Genomic DNA, 27,544 nt, shown 5'->3' on the forward strand with positions numbered 1-27,544 from the left:
TAGGCCGCTTCCATATCTTGGCTGTAGTAAATAATGCTTCAGAAAACATAGGGGTGCATACATCTTTTCAAATTAGTGTTTTCGTTTTCTTTAGGTAAATACCCAGTAGTAGAATTACTGGATTGTGTGTTACTTCTATTTTTAATGTTTTGAGGAACCTGCATACAAAATAACAAGTACTTTGAACTGTGAGGGCCAGCCCAGATGTTCATCTTGCTGGTCACCCTGGGAATCCCGTAGATTTTGCTTTTCCTCAAAGCGGTTATCAAGTCCGGACATGTTGGAAAGGAGGTAGGACATGTTTCCTGCTATACAGTTAACGGAAGGTGAGATGAAAGAGGAAAGGAAAAGTAAGAATCCTATTTTGTCTTGTGGCATTATGGTTATGGGTATGTGGACCACGGCCTTTTTGTGTGTGTGTGTGTGTGGGTGGGTGAATGCAGGGAGAAGCACTTCCTGGCCGGTTAACACCGGCATCTGTGACCCAGAGCCTGAGCACTGTGTAAAGTGGGCAAAGGGCCCGGATTGTGGCTGTTTTAGGCCCCTGTGTGCCTCCTTAAAAGGCAGTTACTTCCTCCACATTGTGGACATTGGACATACTTGCTATATCATGATCTGGAGGAGGAAATGGTAGATAATAATTAACGTATCTTCCATTCTTTAATGCCAGGGCTCATCGTCTAGTGCTTATTATTATTGTGTTACAGGTTGTGAAGTATTTAGGATCGTTGAATTTTACTTTTAACCTTTAATTCTTGAGATTTTCAAACCTATACAAACCAATACAAAAATAGAATGAATTCTGTGTACCCATCACTCAACTTCAGCAATCAGCCTGCGATTGTCAAATGGCCAGTCCTGCTTCCTCCATCCCCTCCCCCACTCTCCCCACTCGCCTAGTTTCTATCACATTTGTTTTGCCCTGAACCTTTTTTTCTGTCCTGAGAGATCTAATTCAACTTTGCCCATGAAATGACCTGACAAAGTCCCTAATAACACTTGTCTTTAATTCCATAAAATAACACTAAAGTGATTACATGCAATTGGGATTTTTCTTTAATTTGAGAGAAAGAGAGCACTAGAGAGAGCAAGCATGAGCAGAGGAGAGGAGTAGAGGGAGAAAGAGAATCTTAAGCAGGTTGCGTGCTTAGTGCAGAGCCTGACGTGGGACTTGATCCCACAATGCTGGCACCATGACCTGAACTGAAATCAAGAGTGGGACGCTCAACCGACTGAGCCACCCAGGAGCCCCAACTGGGGTTTTTCTCAATGGTGATGCTTGATGCTGAGAAAATTCCCTGGACTTCCTATGCATGGAATTAGACAGCAAGGGCTCTTTGTGCCTGGCTTCCTTTGCTCAGTGTGATGTCTGAGAGATCCGTGCATGTTGTTTGCTTGCACCTCTGCTTGGTTTCTCTCTGCTTCCCACCTATAAGCTCCCTTCTGGCCTGAGCTGCTGGGTGCCTGCCTCCCTGCTTTTCCATCTCTGTGTCTTCCAGGCCTCCTTCATCATCCTGGAGCTCCAACCTGAGCCCATGCTTTCTGGCCCTTACTTAACCTCTCTAGCCTCCTCACACTCTCCCTGGTTGCTCAATGCTCCTCCTCCGCTTTTTGAAAATGCTCAGATGACAGCCATCTCTTGAAACAATCCTCCCACCCCTCAGAGTTCCCGTCAAGTTCCTTGTCTTCACTACACTGCCACTTCTCTAAATATTCCTGACACTCAATCACCTGAGTTCTTGGATTAATAGTTCTCTCTTGTGCCCCTTCTCATTTGACCTGCGTTCACTTTGTGCTCTGGAAAGCTCACCCGGGGGTCCCCAGGAACCCCTTAACCACCCAGTCCTATGAGCTATGGTCACTCCTTCCTTCCTGTACACAACCCCGCCCCCCCCCCCCCCCCAAAGTGGCTAATGACTGGCCCTCCTCCTGGTTTTGTGAGTTACAAATGCTGGGATTGATTGAGATAGATAGAGATAGAGATAGAGATAGAGATAGAGATAGAGATAGAGATAGAGATAGAGATTAGATATAGATATAGACTGTAAAAATATGACATGTGGATGCGAGCACAAACTCTGGAACCAGGCTGCTGAAATCGGAGTACCAGCTCCTCTGCATCTGCTCCTGAACTGAGGAAAGCAATAGTAATAACCCCATAGCATTGTTTTCAGGAGTAAGAGAGTTAGTATCTGTAAAGGTGTTAGAACAACACTTGGCAAGCATACAACGTGCTATAGACGTGGTAGCTGGTGAGACCAAAAAAGTAAAAACTTACAAACTGCAGGAGTGCATAAAAGCAATTCTCAAAATCCCCCAGTTCTCACCACCTAACAATAGCTACATTTTAGAATATATATCCTTCTAGTATGTTTTCTGGGTGTAATGTATTTTTAAGCAAGCATATCTATATAGCATTAACTTCTGCCCTTCTCCCCAATATTCCTCTCTCCTCTTAGCTGTCCCTGCCAGTGTCACCCTGTCCTGGCAGCCCCCTTGGCCCCCTCTCTGCTCCTTTGAATCTGCCCTTTTTGTCCACACCGTGTGAGGAAGACCCCAGGAAGCTTCCCGCTCTTTTCTTCAGGCCCTCCCTCCGGTGTGGTGCTAAACCACCACTTCTGGGCTGTCAGTCCCCATTCAACCCCAAGAAGGAAGTCTTGTTCATTATTAATGTCTCCTAGCTCTTGGATCCAGCTCTTTCTTTGCATTCCGGTCACCTTCATCTGTTTGATGAAGTCCTAGGAACAGTAATGACGGGGACAGACAGCCTGTGCCAGGCTCTTTTTTTGTAGGATTGCATTTAATCATTACAGTCCTGAGAGGTAGGCACTCTTGTTTATCCCATTTTACAGGCAGAGAACCTAAGAGTTCAGTGAGGCTAAATCATTCATTCAACATCCTGCAACACTAAGTGACACAGCCCAGATTTGAACCCACTTCCTTCTGACCCCAAAGCCTGGGCTCTTTACCGTATTCCCTGTCCCTAGGCCTTCCATGGAAATAGTCTATCTTGTCTTTCTCTGTCTCCCAGTTCTGTTCCATCCAATGTCGCTCGGTTGTTTTTCTGTTAATACTCTCTAGGTCTGTCACTTCTGCTCAGAAACCTGTGGGGCTCCCATTTTCACATAACAGAGTCAGCTTTAACCTACTTTCTGCTGCTCCCTCCATATCCATTCTGAAATTCTCTTCACTCCTTGGCTACCACCTACCCAGTTCCTTCCCTTCAAGGATTGATTCGTTTAAGAAATGTATCCTTCAGGGGAGCCTGGGTGGCTCAGTCGGTTAAGCGCCCGACTTCGGCTCAGGTCACGATCTCGCGGTATGTGAGTTCGGGCCCCGCGTCGGGCTCTGTGCTGACTGCTCAGAGCCTGGAGCCTGTTTCGGATTCTGTGTCTTCCTCTCTCTCTGACCCTCCCCCGTTCATGCTCTGTCTCTCTCTGTCTCAAAAATAAATAAATGTTAAAAAAAAAAAAATTAAAAAAAAAAAAAAAGAAATGTATCCTTCACACACCTCTCTGCTGCCCCAAGCTCCTATGCTTACCTTTGTCTTGCTTTATTGGCCTTTTATTCCTTATTTTCCCCAAGACTTCCTCTATCCTGTTGGGAGTCCTAAGCCTTTTAACTATCGGTCTGGTATATGCTACATGCCTTGTTTGTTAGGCGGCATAGCCCCCACCGTGACTGTAGACTCTTGTCAGCCTTCTCTTTGACCCTGCTCCTCCAGTGCCTCCAAGCACCTGGCCCCTTCAAAGCAATAAAACGGCTGCCTGGTTGCCTCTTAATCTAAAATGGATGCAGCAGCACTTGCCTGTTTCTTTGCTTTCAGTCAGTGGTTTGTCCAAATGGACTGCAGGCAAGCAAGTGAACGTCTGTCTGCTTAGCAATATCAGAAAGCATGTCCTTTCCTTAAAGTAGATCAGATGCTAGGCCTTTATGACCAGAATCCAAAATATCTCTGTTCTTCTGCTTTTGAGGGTAGAACAGCTATGTTGTAGAGAATGTCCTGGGCAAGGGATCCCATTGTAGATCACCTCCATCCCTGCTCAGCTAGGGCAGGTGGTAGGGGGTCCAGGAAGGCCAATGGGAAGGACTCCCAGTTGGTCACAGACATATGGAAAGGAAGGTACAAGTTCTCTGGGTGTGGGTATCAAAAAGGCCACAGACAACATTACAGGTCAGAGTTTGTTTGGAATGTATGCCCCCTTCCTTTGACAGCTTTGGGCCTGTGTACTTTGCCAGGAATAACTTCCTCAACATGAAGGCTGTGTGCCTGTTTAGTCCTAGGATAATGCCAGGGATATGGACCAGGCTTGGTTTAAATCGACCAATTGTTGATTTATTTAAAAGCTGGATTCTGCTCCAGTTTAAAAAGTTCTAATTCAGAAATCACCTCCTCCTAACATAGTGGTTCTTCATTAGGGAGCATCTGAACCACCAGGTGGGCTTGTCAAACTACAGACTGCTTGGGACACCCCACCCCTCCAGAGTGTCTGAATCAGAAGGTCCAGGTGGGGGGTTGAGAATCCTCATTTCCTTTTTTTTTTTTTTTTTTTAATGTTTGTTTATTTATTTTGAGAGAACATGAGAGAGAGCATGCCCCCACATGTGCACGAGTGGGGAAGCAGTGGGGGGGGGGGGGGGGGGGGGGGGCGCGGTTAGAGAGAATCCCAAGCAGTCTCCGTGCTGTTAGCACGGAGCCCAACATGGGTCTCAATCCCATGAACCATGAGATCATGACCTGAGCTGAAATTAAGAGTTGGACACTTAACCAACTGAGCCACCCAAGTGGCCCAAGAATCCTCATTTCTAAGAAGTTCCCAGTGACGATGTTGCTGTCTGCTGGTGTGGAGACTAACCAGTCTATGGGGACTTCTCCACTGGGGCCACTCCCCGCTCTGAGACTGCTTCCCTTCACAAATGCTTATTAGCACCTCAGGGTACCAGGGAACTGTATCTCGAATATGTTCTTATGTTGTTTGGAAATCATTCTCTCACTTCATATAACATCGTTTGCCGCCCCCCGCCCCACCCCCCCCACCCCCAAACAGTGAGTCCTTTTAAGGCAGGAGATTTGTCTTCTGCTTCACTCATCATTCCCACTTCCGCTTTCCAGCCCCAGCAAGCTCCTCACACAGGACCTGCAGGTGGCTGCAGTGTGCAGTGATGGTTAGGAACACCAGGGTTCATTTCAGCCCTGGCACTTACCCGCAAGGTATCCCAGAGAGCTTTGGTTTCCTCATTGGGAAAGTGGTTAATAATCCCACCCTCATCATGATCTCCAGAATAGAGTGGTAGTTAAAAAATAAAATAGGGGCGCCTGGGTGGCTCAGTCGATTAAGCGGCCGACTTCGGTTCAGGTCATGATCTCTCGGTCCGTGAGTTCGAGCCCCGCGTCGGGCTCTGTGCTGACAGCTCAGAGCCTGGAGCCTGTTTCAGATTCTGTGTCTCCCTCTCTCTGACCCTCCCCCGTTCATGCTCTGTCTCTCCCTGTCTCAAAAATAAATTAAAAAACGTTAAAAAAAATTAAAAATAAACTAAAATAAAATAAACAGGCTACAGAGCCATGCATATAGCATGCTCCCGTTGGTGTTTTTTAAGAGAGATATTAAATAATCATGCTTGTGTATGCATCACATGTCTTCAGAAGGCGACATGAGGAACTGATAACAGTGATCACCTCATGTAGTCTAGAGTAGGACAGCTAATTTTTGTTGTATGCCCTTTGGGTAAATTTGTTGTTTAAAATTTTTACTAGCAGCATATTGTTTTAAAATTTAAAAATTAGTTAATGAAATAATAAGTTCTTTTTCAGAGTAAATAAAATGACTTTAAATAAAGCCCATAACAGTGCCTGGCACAGAAAATCACTCTGTAACTGTTAGCTTTTGTGTTGAATATTAAATAATTATAGAATTCATCCATGTATTTATTAACAGACAAGATTGCCAGCTGCCCCTTAAGCCAACCATGCAAATATGAGCAAATCATTTCTCAAGCTGTCTTGCTATGTTAGGTAGAGAGGAAAACTTGTTTGCAAAGGTCATACTCATTGTTGACTGCAAACACATGCTTCTGCTGGATCCTGGCCTGACATATAGCCTAAGGGGCTGGGTCCTGCACCCCTGTAGGTCACCATCACACAGCTGCGCCCTACGGCCCCCCCTTCACTGGCTGAAAACCTGTTTGGGCACAGTATGGGGGTACAAAGCAATCAGCACTGCCCTCAGAATCTGGGTGCTACACAAGTGGCCAGCCCACGCTGAAGGTGAATGTTCACGGGCAGCTTGACCCCGTCAAGTCCCTGGGACTCCACCCAGGCTTCTCAAAGCTGTGAAGGGAATCAAACAGGTGGGTAACCTTTGGCTTGGAACAGTCTGTATTTTGTGGGATACTTGTGGGAAGGAGCAGCAGGGTGTATCCTGTTTCTAAGAAAACAAACACCCGACACAAACACCCCAGAGTGAGACGTTCACTGGCTGATGTGTTGGTGGCTACATCTTACCCAACTGTTTATTAAGGCCCCATTCTCTGCATTAGTCAGTGTGACAGAGAAGATGGCGTGCGATAACTCACCTGTCTGGTTAAGGGTGTGGCTTTGAAGTAAGAGAGATCTGAGTTCAAATTCTGTCTCTACCACTTACTAGCTATCTGATCTTGAGCAAATTATTTAACGTAAGCTTTAGTCTTGACAGATATGATAAAACTGAGCTCTTACGGTTGCAGATGATAGTAAATGAACTAATAACGGTATAGAGTATTTTTAAATAGTACCTAGCACAGAATAAGTAATGAATAAATGTTCCTGGTATACTATTATTATTCAGCTAAACTTCCCACAGTCTGGTGGGAAGACAATATTCGTACATACAAAGTCAGTTACATAACAATAAGCATTAGCTGCCATATCATTAGCACCAAAATAAAACTGATGGATGAGAGCTATACATATGTCTTCCTTCAGAAAGAGTAAACATAAGTACACACACAGCTCCTGCTCCCTGCCTCTCTCGTGCCTGGGCCATCCCCTATGGGTCCTTGAACTCCTAAGCTTTAAGCATTTAGCAGGAATTCGTAAAGGGAATAAATTACCGTAAGCAAAAGCAGAGAGGCCTTCCTAGAAGAGATAAAAATGTGAACTAGGGCCTAAAAGAAGAGAGAATTTATTTTATTTTATGTTTTAATGTTTATTTTGAGAGAGAGAGAGAGCATGAGTGGGGGAGGAACAAAGAGAGAGGGAGACACAGAATCCAAAGCAGGCTCCAGGCTCTGCTGTGTCAGCACAGAGCCCGACGCGGGGCTCAAACCCACGAACCGTGAGATCATGACCTGAGCCAAAGTCGGCAGTCAACTGGCTGAGCCACCCAGGTGCCCCCAAAAGAGAGAATTTAAATAGGCCAAGAGAAGCAGGCAGAGAACTTGCTCAGATACTTGCAAGAGGACTTGTAAACACAGCCCACAAGAAAAATGGGGAGTGTGGTGACAGCTCCCTGGCACTAAAGCAGCATCGCAATGAAGCTTCTGGGCCTGGCCTCTGGAATCAGACTGCCTGGGCTCACATCCCACCCAGGCAGCTTGCTAGCTGTTTGATACGAGGCATACACTTAACTTCTCAATGGCTCAGTTCCTTCATTGGTGATGAGAAGGTTTTTATTATGGTGGCAGAAATATTAGAGAGGATCTGGATTGCAAAGCTGAGCCCTTTGGACTCTTCTGGGGGGACTGGAGAATCCTCTTCTGAGACCAGGGGAAATAAATTGACAGTGCCATTGTATCTGTGCATATACTGGTCAGGATAGATTAGATCGGAGAAAGAAAGACGAGAGACATGAGTCCTGTTATGGGGCTGATACAGTGGCCCTAACATGAGGTGCTGGGAGCCAAGACAGAGGTCAAATAGCAGTGGGGAGAATGGGGAAGAATAAAAATAAGGGGTTTGTCAAAACATAGGGATCAAGAGAATTTGGGAAGTGCCAGGGTCTGAGGATGCACTGTCTGGTGAGGCAGCCACTGTGTGACTCATGAATACTTCAAGTGCGGCCAGTCCAAATCAAGATGTGCTGTATCTGTAAAATGCAGACCGGGTTTTAAATATTTAGTACCAAAAGAAAGTAAAACATCTCAGTAATTTTTTACATGGATTACATTTCAATTTTGGTCATATTCATCTAAAGAAGAAGAATAAACCCATATTCACTGGGTTTTCCATGTGTTGTGTTTAAAGCAACTGGGCACCATTTCGCATGTAAATTTTTTTTTGATTTTTTAGTGTTTATTTTTTGAGCAAGAGTGAGCAGGGGAGGGACAGAGAGAGGGAGGGAGGGAGAGAATCCCAAGCAGGCTCTGCACTGTTAGCACAGAGCCCAACGTGGGGCTCAGCCCCAAAAACTGTGAGATCGTGACCTGAGCCGAAATCAAGAGCTGGATGCTCAACTGACTGAGCCACCCAGGTGCCCTACATGTAAATTTAAACAGGCTTTCATTTAAGACATTGAGATTGTGGCAAAGCATTGTATGCGAAGTGCATTGGTCATAGCTAACGTCATAAGGGTAGATCAACGTCTACTGAGGACCAGTGTGGGTCAGGCAGGTGCTGTGTAATGTATATACGTTCTTTCATTTCCTCCTGGTAACAACCCTGTGAAGTAGGTACTATTATTATCCTTTCTTATTTTACAGATGAGGAAACTGAAGTTCAGAGAAGTGAAGCAACTTGAGGTGTAGTAAGTGATGAGCCAGGATCCAAATTTATCTGTCAAAGCCCTGTTCACTCTGCTACATCAGTCCTCCAGGACGGAGCCCCTGAGAAAATTGAGTCAGAGGAAGGAGCCGTACTGTAGAAAGGAATATCACTGGACAAGCAAGAACAGGATAGTCTAGCATCACTAAGAGGAGAAACTTTTCCAGAAGGAAGTGGCTGTTCAGAAAACAAAGTTAGACTTTTATAGCAAAGAACTATGTTAGATGATAACAGCTATTTCAAGCTGAAGGGCACTGAATCCTGTAAGTTCAGGTCATTAAAAAGGAGTTAGTATTTTCCGGGGCTTGTTCAGAACCCTGGAAAGTTAAACATGGATAGGAAGTGGCGTTCTTTTAAATGGACATATTTTATTCCCAGGCAAAAATAAACGTGAGTAGAACCAAGAGGCAAGACTCTGGCAATCATTATTGGTGTTTCTCAGGAAGACCAAATCAAAATTACACGGGAAGCTTTAAACAATTTTTTTTTAAATTTTTTTTATTTTTGGGACAGAGAGAGACAGAGCATGAATGGGGGAGGGGCAGAGAGAGAGGGAGACACAGAATTGGAAACAGGCTCCAGGCTCCGAGCCATCAGCCCAGAGCCCGACGCGGGGCTCGAACCCACGGACCGCGAGATCGTGACCTGGCTGAAGTCGGACGCTTAACCGACTGCGCCACCCAGGCGACCCTACGGGAAGCTTTAAATACAGATTCTTGGGCCCTGCTGCAGACCTATTGAATCAGATTTTTTTTTTTAATAAGTGCCTCAGATGTTCTAGATATACAGTGAAGTTAGGAACCCACTACTCAGGCTCTGCAGCTCTCTCCTGGATTTATTACCCAGATTGGCTCATTCTCGTGGCTTCCTACCAGCTTCGCTAGGGATGATGGGATCATCCTCTGTCTTTAGCAATAGCCTTACCTAGAATCTGGGACAGTCCTTCTCTTAATGAAGAGCTACCAATTCTTCTTCACTTCAGTCTTCTTCCAAGGCCACTTTCTCAACACCTGCTGTCATTGCTATGGAGACCACCTATCTAAATGAGTAGTGGGCCCTAAATGGAGGTCATGTCTTCTTTTGTCCAGGGCTCCTGACTGACAGTTCCCCCCCTTCCTTCCCATTCCTTCCTTGTACTCTTAATGTCCAGAGACAAGCAGTATAGGGTGATGATTCAGAGGATGACCTTGGAAGTCAGGTGGCCTGAGTCCCAGCTCTGCTACATAAATCAGCATACTCTTCAGCAAGACTCTTTTGGCCTCTCTGTGTTTCATCTGTAAAACAGAAATGATAAAAGAACTCGTCTCTAAGAGGATTAAATGAAATGATTCATGGAATTCACTTACCAGGCACATAATAATAAATGGTGGTAGTTGTCACATTTTGTCATTATACCTACAACAGTAACATTGTCACCACCATCATCATTATTATTCAGGGACATGTGGCTGGATGGCAGGTAAAGTGAACTCATCAAAGATACCAGATGAGGACCTCGCAGGGGTCTGTAAGTATAAAAGCATGCTACTTTTAGAGGACGCACTCTTCAGGTCTTGAGGGAATGCTGTCCTTACTCTTTTTCATTCTGCTCATTCTGAGCCCATATAAACTCTTAGAAGAGCTCCAGTCACTCTGTCTTCCCCAGCCGCGGTGGCATTTTCCACTGTTCCATGCAGCCCTTCCTCATCACGCCCTCTCATTTTTCTCCCCCATGGGCCGGTAACTTGTTCTTTTTGCTCTTTGCTCTCAAAACTGGACAGGAACAGGGCAGGACATGGGGCTGGTCACAGGTTCACCACTCTTGATCTTACAGCCTGTGAGCTCTGGTTGGGGAGAAGGAGAAAGAGAATGTTATGGCTTGCATCTCCACGTTTTCAGGTCTTAGGGTTTGATGTGTTCAATCATGGCATGATAATAATAGAAATCATAGCTAGCCTTTGTAAGTTATTTACAGATTACAAAACAACAGATTAACAATTGTGTATCAGTCAGGGTTCAGTTGCCACAAGCAGCGTGCTTGGCAGTGCGAGCAGAATGGGCTTTCGTACAGGGGATGAGGTGCTTGTGTAATCAGTAGGAGGGCTGGAGCAACTGGTTCTTGACTTCTCGACCAGGACCAGCTTCCAGACATCACCACAGAACTGGCCCCGGGGGCCCAGCAGGAGGTGGAGAATTGGGAGACTGCTGTAGCCACACAGGTTCTTAGCACCACATCGCTAGCGACTGCATGCTGGGATGCTCCCAAAGAGCAACTTGCTCACCGCCCTGCTTGCCAGCAGAAAATAAGCCAAGCCGCAAGCACCGGCCTTCTCACTTCCACCTTCAGATCTCTGATGATCACATCCCTATCCCTTTGGCGGAGCCCGCATCCTCCAGATCCCTAGTTGTAAGAGAACGAGCCGTGGCTCGTAGATGTCCGTCTTCTCCCTGCATCTTCACATGTTCTCCCCTCTGTGCCCATCTGTCTCTAAATTCCCTCTTCTTTTTTCTTGTTTTTATTTGAGAGGGAGAGCGTGCGCAAGCAAGCAAGGTAGGGACAGGGAAAGAGAGAGAGAGAGAGAGAGAGAGAGAATATCCCAAAAGGTCTCTGCACTGTGAACACAGAGCCTTGATGTGGGGCTTGAATCCACAAACCTGTGAGATCATGACCTGAACCGAAATCAAGAGTTGGATGCTTAACTGACTGAGCCATCCTGATGCTCCCTAAATTCCCTCTTCTTATAAGGACACCAGTCATATTGGATCAGGGTCCACCCTAATAAGCTCATTTAACTTAATCATGTCTGTAAAGGCCCTATCTCCAAATACACTTTATTCTGAGTTATGGGGGGTTACTTTTCTTTCCATCAGGGCGGTTCAGTAGGGCGCCCCAGGAGGAAGGTAGGGCAGTTGTTCAGTGCCAACCATCGGGGACTGCAGGTGCCTAGAGTACTTCTCAGGGGATGTGATCAGAAGGTATAGGTACTTAACACTCAGCAAAAGTATTCTTTGTATTTATTATACTCACATGCTTATGTTATCTGATGCTCTTAACAGCTCTTTGAAATAGGAAAGTATTATTATCCCCCCTTTTCCCATGAGAAAATTGAGGCTTACATGGGTTGCGAGTCCTTCCCTGGGGCCCCAGAACTAGGCAGTGGCAAGGGCAGGAGTGAGCTCAAGTCCCCTGCCCTAATCCTTGAGTATGTCCCTGGAACTAAATGTCCAAGGCATAGTACAAAGGCCATGTCACAAGTTCAAATAGAGGGATGGGCAGGTATGCCAGCAAATGTTAAAGCAGCAGCCTCTACTTAGATTCAGCCCAGTTTTATAAAATTTTCTGATTTTTCCAGAAATCTTTCTTTGTCTTAAAGTGACAGCTCAGTTTTTCAAATGTTGACAATTTAAAGTTAACCACCCCCCCCCCCCCCCCCCAGCCACACACACACACAGTTGAGTTAACCCTGTGCGGGGCCCAATCAAACACATCAGTAGTCTGGATTCAGCCTGCAGGCTCTGATTTAAAAGAAGTGTTCAGGAGATAGAGACACTGTTCTACGGATCTGACTGTCCTTCCTCTAAGGCCATATTAGAAACATGTTGCTACCCAATCATATTACCTTGACATTCTTCTTTTGCTCTTTTGCTGGGTGAATTTTTCTCCTGTTTCACACCCGAATGCATGATTTTCAGTCTTGTCAGTGAACCAAGGGACCCAACATTATTAAGTATCTGTGTGTACAGGCTACGTACTGATAGGCTCTCTTGTTTCTCTTCCCAACAACCCTGTGAGCTAAGTATTGCTGCCTGCACCCCGTTAATAATGAGGGGGACTGATAAAGGGCCAAGCCAGGGTAAGACATTAAGACTTTGATAGTTGAAGGAAGATCAGATGGAAGACTTTTTTTTTTTTTTTTAACCTGCTCTTTTATTATAGACACAAGGGGTGTATTTGCTCAGAACACTGGCTTCGGTCCAGTGCTTCAGTTATTTGCCCGGCCAGGATGACCTTGTGATTCAGCTGCTGCTTCCCCAAGTATGCTCCCTCACACACTTTCCATCCCCACCCTCTCCGTGCAACAGACCCCTCTGGACAAAGGTTAAGATGCTCTTCTTTCCCTAATGGGAAATGTTGTTCCTAGGAATTTCTAGGAACCTAAGAATTCAGATGAACAACAGCCTTAAAACCAATGCCAACTATTTGAATCACTAAATATTATGTATGTTTATTCAGATTTGCTCCTGTAAAAATGTGAACAAGGCTGCAGAAGCTATAGCCAGGGTTTCATGAAACTGGGGGTCTGTGCAGGCCTCTGCCCTTTAGGGAGGCAGAGGCAGGGCTGGTGGCTCAGGATCTCCAGATGCTGACCTCAGTCCTTGCCTGGTCGTGACAGCTAGAACATTCTTGCTTAGCTTGCGGAAAGGAGAGGGGAGGCCTGTTTTTCAGGACACCGGATAAACAGATGCTTTCTGCACCAGAAGGGCTGTTGCACAGACACAAAGCAGTCAGCAAGCCCACAACTCCAGGTCATCAGTGTCAAGGTCACCCTAGCCCTGAGTGTTTGTGAATCAAATTAACTGGAATTGTATCCTTTCCTTGGTGCAGTAGGAAGCACGGCTTCCGGGGTGAAAGGCTTATGAGCTGGTTCGGGGCTTATGAGCAGGGTTAACTTGAAGCAAGTTTTTCTAATTTCAGTTGCCTCATCTATAAAATGAGTATGAAATAGTAATAACACCTTTCAGGATCGTAGTGAGGCTTCACGGACTGCTGCGCATGAGAGCAACGTGTGCAGTCTAGGGTTTCATACAAATATCTGGTGGTGTTTGCCTTGGAAGCTTTCTTAAAGTAAGAATAAAGCAAGCTTTTTATCCACGTGGTAGCACAAACAGACAGACATCCTTGCCTTTGAGGGAAGAGCAAAGAAAACCCGCTCAAGGCACAAAGATGGTTAGAGATACCTGTTCTCTCGGTCCAGCTGTTGAGGAGATTCAGAGAAGCTGCAGGTTAGGAGGAAGTCCTCAGCTAGACCTCCAGCTCCTGGAAACACCTCCTCTCTCTCCACAACCAAATAGTAGTGGCCGTTTTTGCAGTGACAGGAGGCATCTCAGCCCTGGGTCCCTGCATGGGGCTCCTTAAGTTGAAACCGTAACTTTGATCTGACTTTTCTCTGAGTTAGAAGAATGTTGTAATAAGAGATGATGTTCTCCAGTGGCCTGGTACACAACTTTTTCTAGGAATGGCCACAAATACCCCATTTAATTGACCTGCCAAACACTATTCCTATATTCAGTAGGAAGTTGGTGGTGGTTAATAATCTGTGAAGCTGTGAAAATCACCCATCTCCTAAACTTTAACTACTTTTCTGGGTGAGTTTAGACATATGCTAGGAGAGGGAAACAGACTTTGAGAAAAGAACTCATATTTGCGTTGGGAGCCCAAGATAAGTTGGTGGGGCCAGAGGACGGGCTCCACTCCCCCTGAAGCAGAAGAGAGAGGGTCCCCAGGAGAAGGAAGCAGGAAGCTGTCTGAGAAACAGGGAGGACTGTGAAGGGAGCAGATATCAGAATAGGGGAAACCTGCCAGAGGCGCTAAACCTGCAAGTGTGATCTGTGAATTGCTGTTTTCAATCACAACTATAATACACGAAGAAACTCACGGGTACTAGAGGCAAAGTTTCTTACCGATTTCAGAGGGACCTACCCCAGTATTTTTAAAAATTTTTTTTTAACATTTCATTTTTTGAGAGACAGGGAGAGCGAGCCGGGGAGGGGCAGAGAGAGAGGGAGACACAGAATCTGAAGCAGGCTCCAGGCTCCGAGCTGTCAGCACAGAGTCAGACGCAGGGCTCGAACGAACGAACCGTGAGATCATGGCCTGAGCCAAAGTTGTACACTTAACTGACTGAGCTACCCAGGTGCCCCTACCCCAGTATTTTATAGAGCCTGACCGTGGGCTCTTTGCTCATAGCTACGCGGGTGGGAGCAACGAGTGGTCCAGGCCTGACCGATGTGAACTGGTGTGCAGTTACAGGGAAACTTGCTCAGGCCTTGGAAACTTTATGCCCTGGAGCCTGAGAAGAGAATGCTTGGCGTTATTCTCATTCAAAGGGACATTTAGAAAGTCCTTAGGATGCAGCCTGGAAACCACAGGCCCTTCAGAAGGGTATCATATTCACATTCTGGAGGTTGGGGGCCAAATCTCAGAAACCTCGCCAACTGGCACAGGAGCCCCGTTTAACATGCTGCAGGGCACAAAACGTGGAACTAGAATGCCATGAATCGGGATGCTTCACTCTGCTTGCAGGGAGGTTTGCCTTCTGCCTCAGTCCTATTTCAAAGGCTCTGTTAATAAATGCTTGCCTGGGAGCACAGAACAACACTGGGCCAGGCCGCTGGGTATGAGCAAAACCACTGGGAGAGGACCCTAGGCCTCTCCCTTGGGTGGGGCGGGATGATTGGAATCTGAGGAAGAGGCAGCGAGTCAGGGAGTGTTGAAATGAGGTCGCCAAGGCCTAGGATTAAAGCCGGGCCACCCTGCCCTGTGTATGATGTATGGATGATTCCTCCTCCCAGTTTCCTGCACTGGTGGGACATCCTTATTTCTAGGGGAATCCTCTGTTGTCTGTCACCAGCCATTCCATTCTACCCTGATAGCGGAGTGCAGCAGAATCACCTAAGGATGCACTTACAAGGGGCCTCATGCCATGGCCCACCCAGGCCCTGTCATCAGAATCCTGGAGCCTCACTGACCTGGGCGAGGCAGCCAGGTACACAGGCAATTCTGATTCATCATGCTGGGTGTGGCCTCCCAAGGATAAATACAAGAGCAGCTGCTATTTTTGGGGTGCCTTGGTCCTCTGATAAACACTACATGTGCATCAGCAAAGTGGCTCCTCAAAAACTATCATCTCCTCAAATTATGCAGAAGAAAGCTTGGGCTCATAGAGGTTAAGTGATCAGCCCAGTTTCACCCAGCTAGTAAATGGCAGAGGCAGGGTCCAAACCCAGGAACATGAAGCATGACGATGAGGCTGGATGTCAAAGTTCTGCACACAGTTAAAAACACAGGTTTATTTGTACAATTGACCCAAAGCCACCTCTGACCAAAGCCCTGTCTAAATCTTGGAGCCAAGCCCTTGGGAGCATTCCAAGTGTGGCAGAGCTCAGGCAGAGCACCTTGGTGCCCACGTGGTGGACACCGTGGAGCCTGGGGGTTGCGGGCATGTTTTGTAGCCCTGCCTGGTCCTAGGCCTTTATGGCAGAGATGCTTTTTGCAAGTGCGGCCCTTCCAGAAGGTTGAGTCAGTCTGGGTTTGCTGCAGGCGCCACGGTGCCCCAAGACTTTGCTGAGCCCTTGCATAGTATGAGGGAGGCATACCTACTGTCCACCTGCTTCTATGAGTCACAAAACTGCCACCCGGCCTGCCAGCTCTGCATTTTCCCCCACTCGCCACCGTGCCAAGACAGAACTTAGCCATATATGGCAGGGGCACCAGTAGTGCTTTTCCCTAGCCTGCCTGCCTTTTGGAATATGTCCTTGGACAATCAGCCGGGTTAAAGCTCAAGGTCCAGGAGGTTTCATTTCCTTTTTACCAGGTGGCTGGGGAGCGAGAGGAAAAGAGCAGCCTTGGCTCCAAGGGCTCAGGCCCGAGAGGAGAGTCAACCCCCAAACATGTGGTGGGGGTACAGGATTAGCAAGTGCCCTGGGCGCCCCGGCTGAGGCCAGAGAGAGGTAAAGGAGGGAAAGATAGAGTTCTGTTAAATATTCAGGCTTTAGGCTGCTCAGTGTATCCCCTTTGACATTTGCAGGGGGTTCATCATTGAGAGTCTTTCAGCTGAAAGGTTCCCACTTTTTCTTGAATAAAGGCTTCCTTATCTGCCTAACTAACATTCCTCAAATGATTGCAAACCTCGATAGCACCTAAAAATGCACCCTTTGTGCAAAGTTCTCCAGAGGCACTCTCCTTTGCTGTTTTCTGTTGCCAGGACTTGAATCAGTGTAATAGTTGGGTAAGAGAGCCAAAATGAAATAAAATCAAACCTTCTATTAAAGGACATAGCAGTAATATTAAACTACACACGTAATGTGGCCTGTGCTTGCATACGCTCATATGTGCCGGAGGCCCCCTAACTACTGCAAATGTTTATGTATATTTGTTTCCTCTCAGAAGATGCTAGAAAAGGCTCCATTATGCTGCGTGTTGGGGTGGATGGATGAAACTAGTACTGGGTTTCTGCAAAGGAAAGATCTATGAAGGAGCTCCAATGGGAGGGCATCCTCGTAACTACCTCACAGAGCCCATGATGACTGGGAAAAATGCATCCTTTTCCCCTAAGTAATGCAAACTTTAGGAATGTTTAAACAACTTACATTCTTTTCAGGTTTCAGGTAAAAACAATACCTGACAATGTCAAGCAAAACAGCAAGCACCAACAACATCGCCCAGGCAAGGAGAACTGTGCAGCAGTTGAGAATGGAAGCCTCCATTGAGAGAATAAAGGTAAGAGGCCTGGATGGGATCAGACGTGTTTTCTGATCAGGCCCCTCTGCTCCCCACGGCGGGGCCACGTTTCCGAGAAGGCAGTGCCATTCCCTGCGGCTTGGGGCCAGGATTTTCCTAGGGCCGGCTGAGAGCCTCAAAATCTAACGTTCATTTCTGCCCGGCCTGGGCTTCATTTCAAAAGCACAGGCAAGCCAAAGTGTCTGAGTTAGCCTCTCTGTTGGAACAGAAAACCTAGACCCAATGACAGGATTCCCCAAGAACCTACCTTCCCTGAAGGAACACAGCCAAGTCCCGTGATCTCTGTGTTCTGCACTGGTACAGTGGTTCTAGATGGATTTTATAAACACCCTTGTTATCCCTCTGGAATTTACTAAGTGCTTTAGAGTATAGTCTGGCATAGCAAGTCAACACTCGGGGTCTCCTTTTTTAAGACTACGCACTTTTTTAAATGTGTGTGCACTATTTTAATGACCACATTCTGTACCCGGGGTGAGTAATGCCAGCCTTAGTTGAGATCTACGAGAAAGGGGAAGGCATTTGTTAGGTCACCTGACTTCGAAGTCTTTTCTCCCCAAATCCCAAGAGAGAACTAGGCAGTGTGTGCCCTGGAATGTTGTGAGTAATGCTGTTTCCTAGAAACTGAAGCAGTCACCTGATACATTCCTCTGGGCCTGGAGATAGTCACCTGTCTTCAAAACATGAGGCTGCTTATGCTGTATTTGACGGGACTCAGCTGCCCTGTGTTCCTTGCCTGAGGACACTGATCTGATTATTCTGTGGAATAGCCCACCCAGACTTCTGAACAGGGTGTGGCATTTTCTGTTTTTAACTTGTGCCAGAGGAAGGCACTGAATCTTCCCATTCTGGTTTTATCCCTCCTTTTATTTTTCTAAGACCAACCTTTAACAGTAGAACCTAAAGCTCTTCTCTCAAGAATACGGACTCCAAGCCCATAATTCAGTTCCAATTTTGTATCAAATACTAAGATACAGCCTTCCCTTGATTCACATATACTTCCCCATTCCCATGCTTATTTTGAAAAGCATCAAACCTGTAAAAGAGCTATCACAACAAACACCCATATATACCCTTTGCCACGATTCACCAATTAACATTTTGCCACATTTGCTTTTTCTGTGTCTTGTACACGCACCCACACAACACATACCCTTTAAACCACTTGAAAGTTATTTGCAAACATCGTGACTCTTCACCCTTAAATACTTCACCTTCCTCATAACCACACTACAGTTATAAGTTTCGGGATCATCTAGTAATATCTAACACACAGTCCACTTTTGAAGAATCCAGGCCACTCAGAATGGCCCTCCCATGGGATACCATTGCTTGCCGATTCTTCGATGCCGGCTAAATGTTTTGGCAGGAATAGTTGCTAGCTGGTGGTGCGTCATCTGTGCTCACCCTAGGAGACACGTGATGTCATTTTTCTCCGATCTTTAGATCCGATCACTTGGTTAAAGAAGCAGAGCTACCAGATTTGTCCGTTTACAAATCTTTTTCCTTTTTAACTGACAAGTAATCTGGGAGAAACGGGGTCTGTAAAGCTCACTCCACCAGTCTTCTACGCAGAGGACCAACATTCAACTACCCTTTTAAAGTTTGTGCATACATTATTTTCTTGTGTGTTTGCTTTGGTTCATCCACCTGTCAGGTCTCAAAGGCATCGGCGGACCTCATGTCCTACTGTGAGGAGCACGCCAGGAGCGACCCTTTGCTGATCGGGATACCAACCTCAGAAAACCCTTTCAAGGATAAAAAAACTTGCATCATCTTATAGAGGAACACGGAAACCGTCCCTCGCCTCTTCTCAACAAAGCAAATTATGAGCAGCTCCTTGGAAGACATTTACCTTCAGCTTATTTGGTAACCACTGCTAATAACTAAAATACTCTAACTTGGAACGATTGACTCTGATGTCTTTATTTTCCAAGCTGCCCTTTCTCTAAAACACCTTTTACTCATTTAATACAGAATAACAATCTTCTTTTCCATTTGATAACTATGGTGTCCTATTGGGTTACTGCTTCAGAAAAGTTGGTCTGGGCCATTTAAAAAAAACATTATCTGCTTTTAAATATATGAATAACCCAGTCATATCAAGACTTAAATTACCTAAGTACCTGTCTAGGTTAAAATGCCAAGAATAACTTACTGAAACCTTTATATCATAGTATGTTTTTAATAGGGTTGTGCCAACCTGTACAGTGTACATGGGTGAGGAGTGTTTTGTGTATATATATATGTCTTTGTATATACACATATCAATGCTATTTCCTTTTTAAAATTTCTCTCTCCATGCCATCAGTTCGACTCCAGAAGTTATACCTTTGTCTTGAGCTGTATGTAGATAGAATAAAAGTTTTTCATATAGTTATTGTACAAAAAGGTATCCACTGTAATTGAGTTGTGAAGAAATGTTGCTGACCTCTTAGGCTAGAATTAACTATACCGATTAAAATTTAAAAACTGAACTAAAAACCCTCTTATCAGGTATTGACAAGGGAACCTAAAAAGGCTCCCATGATCCTGAGTCTAGAAGAGGGGGGGAGGCCTCTGGGCCAGACTCTGGGGCTCATGTTCTCTAGATTGTGGAGAGACACCTCTGAAATGTCCACCCTAATGCCTAGAGTGCACGTGAGCCCCACCCAAAGGAGAGCAGGAATGTGTGAAAACCAGCTGCTTTTCTCAGCCAAACTTTGTAATTTCACTCTCTCTGCCCTGCCCTTTGTCTTTCCTCTCCCACTAGAACATCTCTTTCCAGAGGTGGTATTCACCTCCCCAGCCCCAAGTGGGTGGAACATGGTGGGATGGAAATACATGAAACACAACAGTATCAGGCACTTTTCAAATATCTATAGTGCCAGTGTGTTCCCTACCTTGTCCACAAACCACCCGAGGCAGGCTTGGATTCAGGGATACATGACTTGGGCTTCAGGGTTCCAGCAGCAGGTTCCTTGATTTTCCTCTGGACATGAGTACAGCCCTCACATCCTTGGAATTTCCAGTGGGCATCCCAAGGAATCTCCTGTGCCCAGAGAGTATTTTAACTGTATCAGAGAAAGAGAAAACATTCTTAAAAAAAAAAAAAAAAAGTGCTCACCTAAGGGCTCAAACCATTTACAAGCCTTTGATATTTTAATTCATCTTTAGTTCATTGAAAATAACTACTGATGAAGGATTAAAAGCTTATTTTCAAAAAGGAGTCAACCCCAAAATGGAATTATTTCTGATGGTTTTCCCTAGTTCTGTACAATCTTGCCCTGCAACACAAGCCCCTTTTAAAACCTAATGTCTGGTTTTAAGTATTAAGCAGATTGTGGGTGAACAAATGTAGTGCTATTTTTAAACTGTTCAAATATAGTCAGTATTTCCCCAGTCACCTATCTGTTCAGTATTGTGAACTGCCCTCACTTTTCCAAGATCATGTGAAAATCATGCCACTGGCCTTATCCTCTTGTCCTCTGCCTCTGGGTTTTGCAATATGACCAGTTTCCACATAAATTGTAGGCACCTGTTTAGGAGAGATAAAGGTGAAATTTGAAATGTACACGAAAAAGACAACATTGCATTTAATGCTTCACTTAATGAGACATTTTCTTTTAATAAGTGTATTTTTCTACCGATAGTTTCAGAACACTAATCTTATTTTCACTCTGATTTTTAACATGTTTCTTTAAATATTTATAATACAGCTTGTTAAATATTTTTATGAAATTTTATTATACCTTTTCATTATATGTGCACTTTTTCAGTAGCAAGCATAGTTCATTGCTTAGTACTAAGTTATGTTCTTTTACCTAATGGAAAACAAATATGTTTTGCTCCCTATTTGTTAATGTGCTTATAGTGGTAAGGAATGGACTTGAGGTCCCTGAAGATTTCATTTTTCCTGGTCAGATATCATAAAGGCTAGGAGTATAAATATCATGTAGCTTCCTAATGATGTATAGGGCATGTTTAAGAAAAGTGAAATCACATCCTTTGATGCTGGACCCAGTGGGGAAAAATTGTAGTTAAATGTTGATTTACTTAAAACTAGACGTCTATGTGAGAAAGTACATGTATAGGACATATAGAAATCACTTTTGTCAGGCTTTATTTTACTTATGAAACACCATTTTTAACTGTTCTACAGCAGCTGGTTTATGATAATGGACAAATGCCCAGTATGTGTTGTTTTTCCAACTACCACTATAAAAACAAATCACATATATACATGCAACTTTTGGCTTCATATCTGTGAAGCTATTTAAATGTGTTCATTATACTTTTGCCTTTAATACTGTTTCTGTTAACGGTGACTTTTTTTCATTCTTATATGTTCATTAGTGCATAAATCTGTCCCAATTGAGGCCTCAGGACCACGGCAAGATATGCTAGATAAAATTTCAGGACTCCAAAGTATTTTACAGAAACACATTATTCCAGTTTGTTCACCAAGTATAGGTTGTAGCTATTTTTTCTTCTACAGAGAATCAGGTTTTTACATTTCCTTACCTTATGAAAATGAAAGTGCCATAATTATCTTTTAAAGGAAGGACCTGCCTTCTTTCCATACTGTTTTTGTACTTTACTAATCTTTAACTATCAAAGAAATTATACCAGTGACTTAGTAATTTTGAGGCATAGGTTAGTTTAGGTAGTAGAGGATGCACCAAACTTTTTCTTCAGATGCCTTCTTCTCAGCTAATTTACAACTAAGTGTCATCTGATTACTCCGACTATTGACTGAAGATCTGTAGAAGCCCAAGAAATGAACTATAGTACATGTCTGTCCTTCTCCATAAAATATAATACTAGAGTGTGTTATGAATTGTATTGATTTCTTTTATGATCTATTAACAGGAACAAAATACGTGAATCAAATAGAATTAAGTGTAAATTAAAATAGAGCACTTACCTAAAATTGGGTGGCCTGGATCATAGCCTTGGATCCTTTTTTAGCCAATGTGGTGCCCCTGTGTCGTGTGACTCTGAACAAGGCACTTCATCTCGCTGGGCCTCCGTTTTGCCATCTGTAAAACAAGGGGCTTGAAGTAGATGATGGTGGCGATCCCCCTGCCCCTGCACCTCCACTCTCCGAAGCCTCGGTCCAATGGCCTACCCTGCTACAGGTCCTGCCAATGTGTTGGTGCTATAAGCTGCTTCAAATATAAAATGGTTCGTCTATCATATATGCTCACTTAATAGCTTATGAAAGGCCTTTTTGTTATAAAGCTTTTTCTGGTTTTATGGACTTGATTACTGTAATGTTTTGTTTTTAGCCGTGTAACTCTAAACATCATTCACTTGTCCCAGTAATCTGGGATGGGATTTTGTCATTTTATGGCATTCTTTGGCTACTCATCTGTCCAGCATCTTATTAACCTAAGCACTGTGATCATTGTTTGGAAATCTGTCCTATGGAAAGAATAGAAACATTTCCTTCACATGTACTTCACAGATTCAAAAGAAGTTTCATTAAAACATCCTTCTCTTTACTGGATCCGTGCCTCACTGTATCATCCTACTCGTGTTTTGCCCAATAAATTAATAGAAGACCAGCTCTCTTCCATTCTCCTTCATTCAGTTACCATTTTCTTAACACCTGCTGAGAGCCAGATGTTGAATACCAGGCTCTGGCCCTCCAATGAGTAAGACTCACACCAGCCTGTGCAAAGCTCACAGTCCGGAGCAAGGAGGGTGGCATGGCAGATAGAGAAACTGACAATCGAGCAGCAGAGTACCCTGTGTGAAGGTGAGCACATGGTACTGTGAGAGCCCAGAGGAGGAAGGACCAGCTCCACAACAGTGAGGTCTGAGGAGGCTTCCAAGGGAGGTGATGTGTGAGCTGGGTCTTGAGAAAAGAAGAAATTTTGTAAGCACTAGAATGAAGTCTTGGAAGAAAGTGAGGGAAGAGGAGGAGAGTGGGCTCAAAACTAGAGTACAGAGTAATTCCCAAACTACTTGTTTGTCCTGCAAGCAACAGGAAGGCAGTGGAGGTTATTAAAGAGGAATGATGTAATGGTATCCAATGTGTAGAGAGGGTGGTTTCCCAGCCTGAGACTCAGCTGTGACCATGGAAACAGATAACAAATGAAAAAGCCATTACGCTCACAATGACTCATATTCACCAAGTATTTGCCAAAGGTACCCTGCCTCCTCCTCAATTCCTTCCCCTAAGGCTGGGATTCCCTTAGAGATGAAGGAACAATATCATCCAGAAAGGAAAAAAAGGCAGCCAGTGAGTGTCTGGTTATGGATCTGGGCAGCTACAGAGATGACCCTGGCTTCTGAGAATCAGTACATACACACTATAAAGGGTAGGAGCAAAAGAGTCCTTCAGCCCTTTCTAGGAAAGGACTGAAGAATTGAGATTTTGGTCATGAAAAACAGCAGCTAACATGCACTTTCACTGGTTCAGACCAAAGTATCAGAAGTTCCTGTGACTTTCAATGGAGGATAATTGTATTAGGAGATGGGACTGGGTAGGGGTGAATTTAAAACAAAGGGAAGAGAAGGTAATGCAAAGGATAGACAATGTAAGTAAACATGGCAGATGAAATGTTATACTACCTTAATGTTATGAACAAGGAACTCAAACCTACAGTGATGGTGGTAGCTTGGCGTGGAGATTCATGTCACGTGGCTTTCCAACTCTCCAAGATACGGGGGGTGAACACCTTCTCATTGGCAAGATGGTCAGTTACAACATACATATACATGTGTATAGTATTTATAAGCCGCCTTATTTGGTGGTAGGTAGACACCTGTTGAGGATTTCTCCCTCCTTCCTTCCCTATCCCTAGGTTTACAAACCTTTGGCTTACAGCTCTGTAGAACCTGATTCCACCATCAGCTATACCCATCTTTGCACCATCTGGCATGGATATCACCTTTAGCTTGTCTTCAGAGCATGGCCCTACTGGCTACTTTACCTCTTTACCACTGTAAGCAGCAAACAACCTTTGCCTTCAGATGAGCCCTTCTGCTACTCCAATTACTATTTCCTTATCAGAGTCATTCATGTCTATCAAGGCCGTTTAACTGTAGGCCAGCCTTGGACAAACATGCACAGTTGGTCTCAAGAACCCTTCAATTATCAATTTTTTCAGAAACCAATGTTCTCTTTATCCTGAGGGAGAATGCAATCCAAATAAATTCATTCTAAGATGCTAATGACTTAATGGTTAGAAGATCACTATGGAAAGAGCAATGTTTAGCATAAAGAAGTTAATAGTAAAGTTTTAGATATCATTAAGAATTATTCATATGAAGCATTCCTATACCCTATAAATCCTAGATAATCTTCTTAATTATAAAAGCAAGTAATTGAAATCATTGAGATGCATAATGGCAAGATCCCAGGCTTGGAGGTCTAAGAAATTTGCAGCCAAAACATCTATGTACAAGTTGCTACTTCTGGTCTCTAGATCCGGTCACCCCCCCCCCCCCACCCTTCCACACACACATCCTACTTAGGTAGAAATGAGAGCTTCATTGACTAAGAGACTTTAAATCTGGTCCTAACATAAAATATTCATCCTGTGACATCATGGGGGACCCTGTGGATCTAGAAGTTGTTGTTCTACTGGGGGCAAGCCTAAGGCACTCACTGGAAGAACATGGCCAGCAGTACCTGCTTTGTTCCTGGCACTGACTGGCACAGAGCATTCATGTCTCCTGGGATCTGGTTAAGGATAACCCTAAGTAAAAGTTGACATGTGAACAAAAGAGAAAACCCAGAAATAAACCCATGCTTATATGGCCAATCTATGGCGAAGGAGGCAAGAATATACAATGAGGAAAAGAGTCTCTTTGATAGACAGTGCTGGGAAAACTAGACAGCTACATGCATAAGAATGAAACTGGACCACTTTTTACATTATATACAAATAAAATGGATTAAAGACCTAAATATGAGACACAAAACCATAAAATACCTAGAAGAAAACATTGGCAATGATTTCCTTAACATCGGCCTTAGCAACATTTTTCTAGATATGTCTCCCCAAGACATAACAAAAACAAAAGCAAAAATAAACTATTGGGACTACACCAAAATAAGAGACTTTTGCACAGGGTAGGAAACTAGCAAAATGAAAGGCAACTTACTGGGAGAAGAGACTTGCAAATAATATATCTGAAAAGGGGTTAATATCTAGAATACTTATTCAATTCAATACACACACACACTAATAATCCAATTAAAACTGGGCAGAGGACCTGAATAGACATTTTTCCAAAGAAGACATGCAGGTGGCAAACAGACTCATGAAGAGGTGCTCAACATCACTAAGCATCGGAGAAATGCACAAAACCACAATGAGGCATCACCTCACACCTGTCAGAATGACTAGAATCAAAAAGTCAAGAAATAATATGTGTTGGTTAGGGTGTAGAGAAGAGGAATCCTCTTACACTGTTGGTGGGAATACAAATTGATGCAGCCACTGAAAAACAGCATGGAGTTTCCTAAAAAACAAAAAACAAAAAAAAACCCTATCATCCAGTAATTTACCTGCGAGGTATTTACCCAAAGAAAACAAAACACTACTTTGAAAAGATATATGCACCCCTATGTTTATTGCATTTTTAAAAATTTTAATTCTAGTATAATTAATATGCAGTGCTATATTAGTTTCAGGTATACAATATAATGATTCAACAATTCTATATATTACTGAGTGCTCATCAAGATAAGTGTACTCTTAATCCCCCTTCACCTATTTCGCCCATCCACCTCACCTACTTCCCCTATGGTAACCATCTGTTCTCTATAGTTAAGAGTCTGGGGTTTTTTTGTTTCTCTTTTTTGCCTTTGTTCATTTGTTTTGTTTTTCAGGTTCCACATATGTGAAATCATACAGTATTGGTCTTTCTCTGACTTATTTTGCTTAGTGTAATATCCTTCTAGATCCATCTATGCTGTTGCAATTGGCAACATTTCATTCTTTTTTGTGGCTGAATAATATTCCATTATATATATATATATATATATATATATACACACACACACACGCACACATATATATGTACATATATGTATACATATATATGTGTATGTGTATATATATGTGTGTGTGTGTATATATATATATATATATAAAACACTTCTTTATCCATGGACATTTGGTTGCTTCCATGTCTTGGCTGTTGTAAATAATGCTACACTGTAGCCAAATTATGGAGGCAGCCCAAGTATCCATGGATAAATGAATGGATAAAGATGTGAGATACACACACAATGGGCTACTACCTCAGACATAAAAAAAGAATGAAATCTTGACATTTGCAACCACATGGATGGATCTAGAGGGTATAAGGTTGAGTGAAATAAGTCAGAGAAAGACAAGTACCATACGATTTCACTCCTATGTGGAATCTAAAAAACAAAACGAAAAACAGAAACAGACCCATAAATGCAGAGAAGAAATGTGATTGCCAGAGGGGAGGGGGTTGGGGGATGGGCAAAATGGATGAAGGCAAGCGGGAGGTATAAACTTCCAGTAATGAAATGAGTCAGTCATGGAGATAAAAGGTACGACACAAGGAATATAGCCACTGATACTGTAATATCACTGTATAGTCACAGATGGTAGCTATACTTGTGGGCATAGCATAACATAGAGAGTTGTGGAATCACCACGATGTATACCTGAAACCTATGTAATACTGAACGTGTGTCAATTTTAAAATCTCACAACAGACCCACGAGGTAGCTACTATTATTATCCCTACTTTACATATGAGGAAATACAAGTGTGAAGAGATCCAAATGCATATTTGCTAGGTCTTTTAAAAACACCGAATTTTTCATGAGCAGCTAGTATGAGGTAAGAGAACACATGTCCTGGAATCAGGAAATGTAGGTTCTAGTCCAACTGCCGCTAATTTGCTATGCAACCTTAGGACCTTTATGACTTCTGGTCCTGCTTCCAGGAAAAAAAAAAAAAAAAAAGAAAGGATCTACTTTTTAAAAAGGACTTAGTCTAGGTAACTGTTAACGTTTCTTCTAACTTTACATTTTACACAAATTTGAGAGGTGAGCAATTCACTTTCAGGTGCATTTTGCCATCTTCACCCCAAGTCATTTTATATTTCCTTCCTTGAATTAAAAATCAGGAGAACCAAGTCTAGAGTATGAGGTCAGAGGATATGTGGGTTTGCTGCGTGTAATTATAGGTATTTAAAAGATATTTAAAGAATCACTTCCTGATACTTCAGCTATTGACTCATCAACAGGACTGGAAAGAATTTTTAAGTAAAAATGACTTGCAGAAAGGTATTTTGTCTAGAGGCAATTAATAGAATTAAGAGAGCAA

At 43.8% G+C, this 27,544-nt stretch overlaps 1 protein-coding gene across 2 annotated transcripts in view; it reads left to right on the top strand.

Moving 5' to 3' along the window:
• Positions 1-22,783, top strand: part of GNG12 (G protein subunit gamma 12) — a 126,787-nt gene extending 104,004 nt beyond the window's left edge. For both annotated transcript variants that reach the window (XM_019448928.2, XM_019448927.2), the window contains exons 3-4: positions 17,098-17,216; positions 18,892-22,783. In XM_019448928.2, coding sequence (XP_019304473.1) covers positions 17,124-17,216; positions 18,892-19,017 — 219 coding nt within the window. In that variant the 5' untranslated portion in view covers positions 17,098-17,123 and the 3' untranslated portion in view covers positions 19,018-22,783. The remainder of the gene's footprint in view (positions 1-17,097; positions 17,217-18,891) is intronic.
• Positions 22,784-27,544: the final 4,761 nt, after the last annotated feature.

The sequence above is a fragment of the Panthera pardus genome, unplaced genomic scaffold, assembly GCF_024362965.1.
Source record: "Panthera pardus isolate Hobbes unplaced genomic scaffold, ASM2436296v1 HiC_scaffold_11, whole genome shotgun sequence".
Classification (NCBI taxonomy): Eukaryota; Metazoa; Chordata; class Mammalia; order Carnivora; family Felidae; genus Panthera; species Panthera pardus.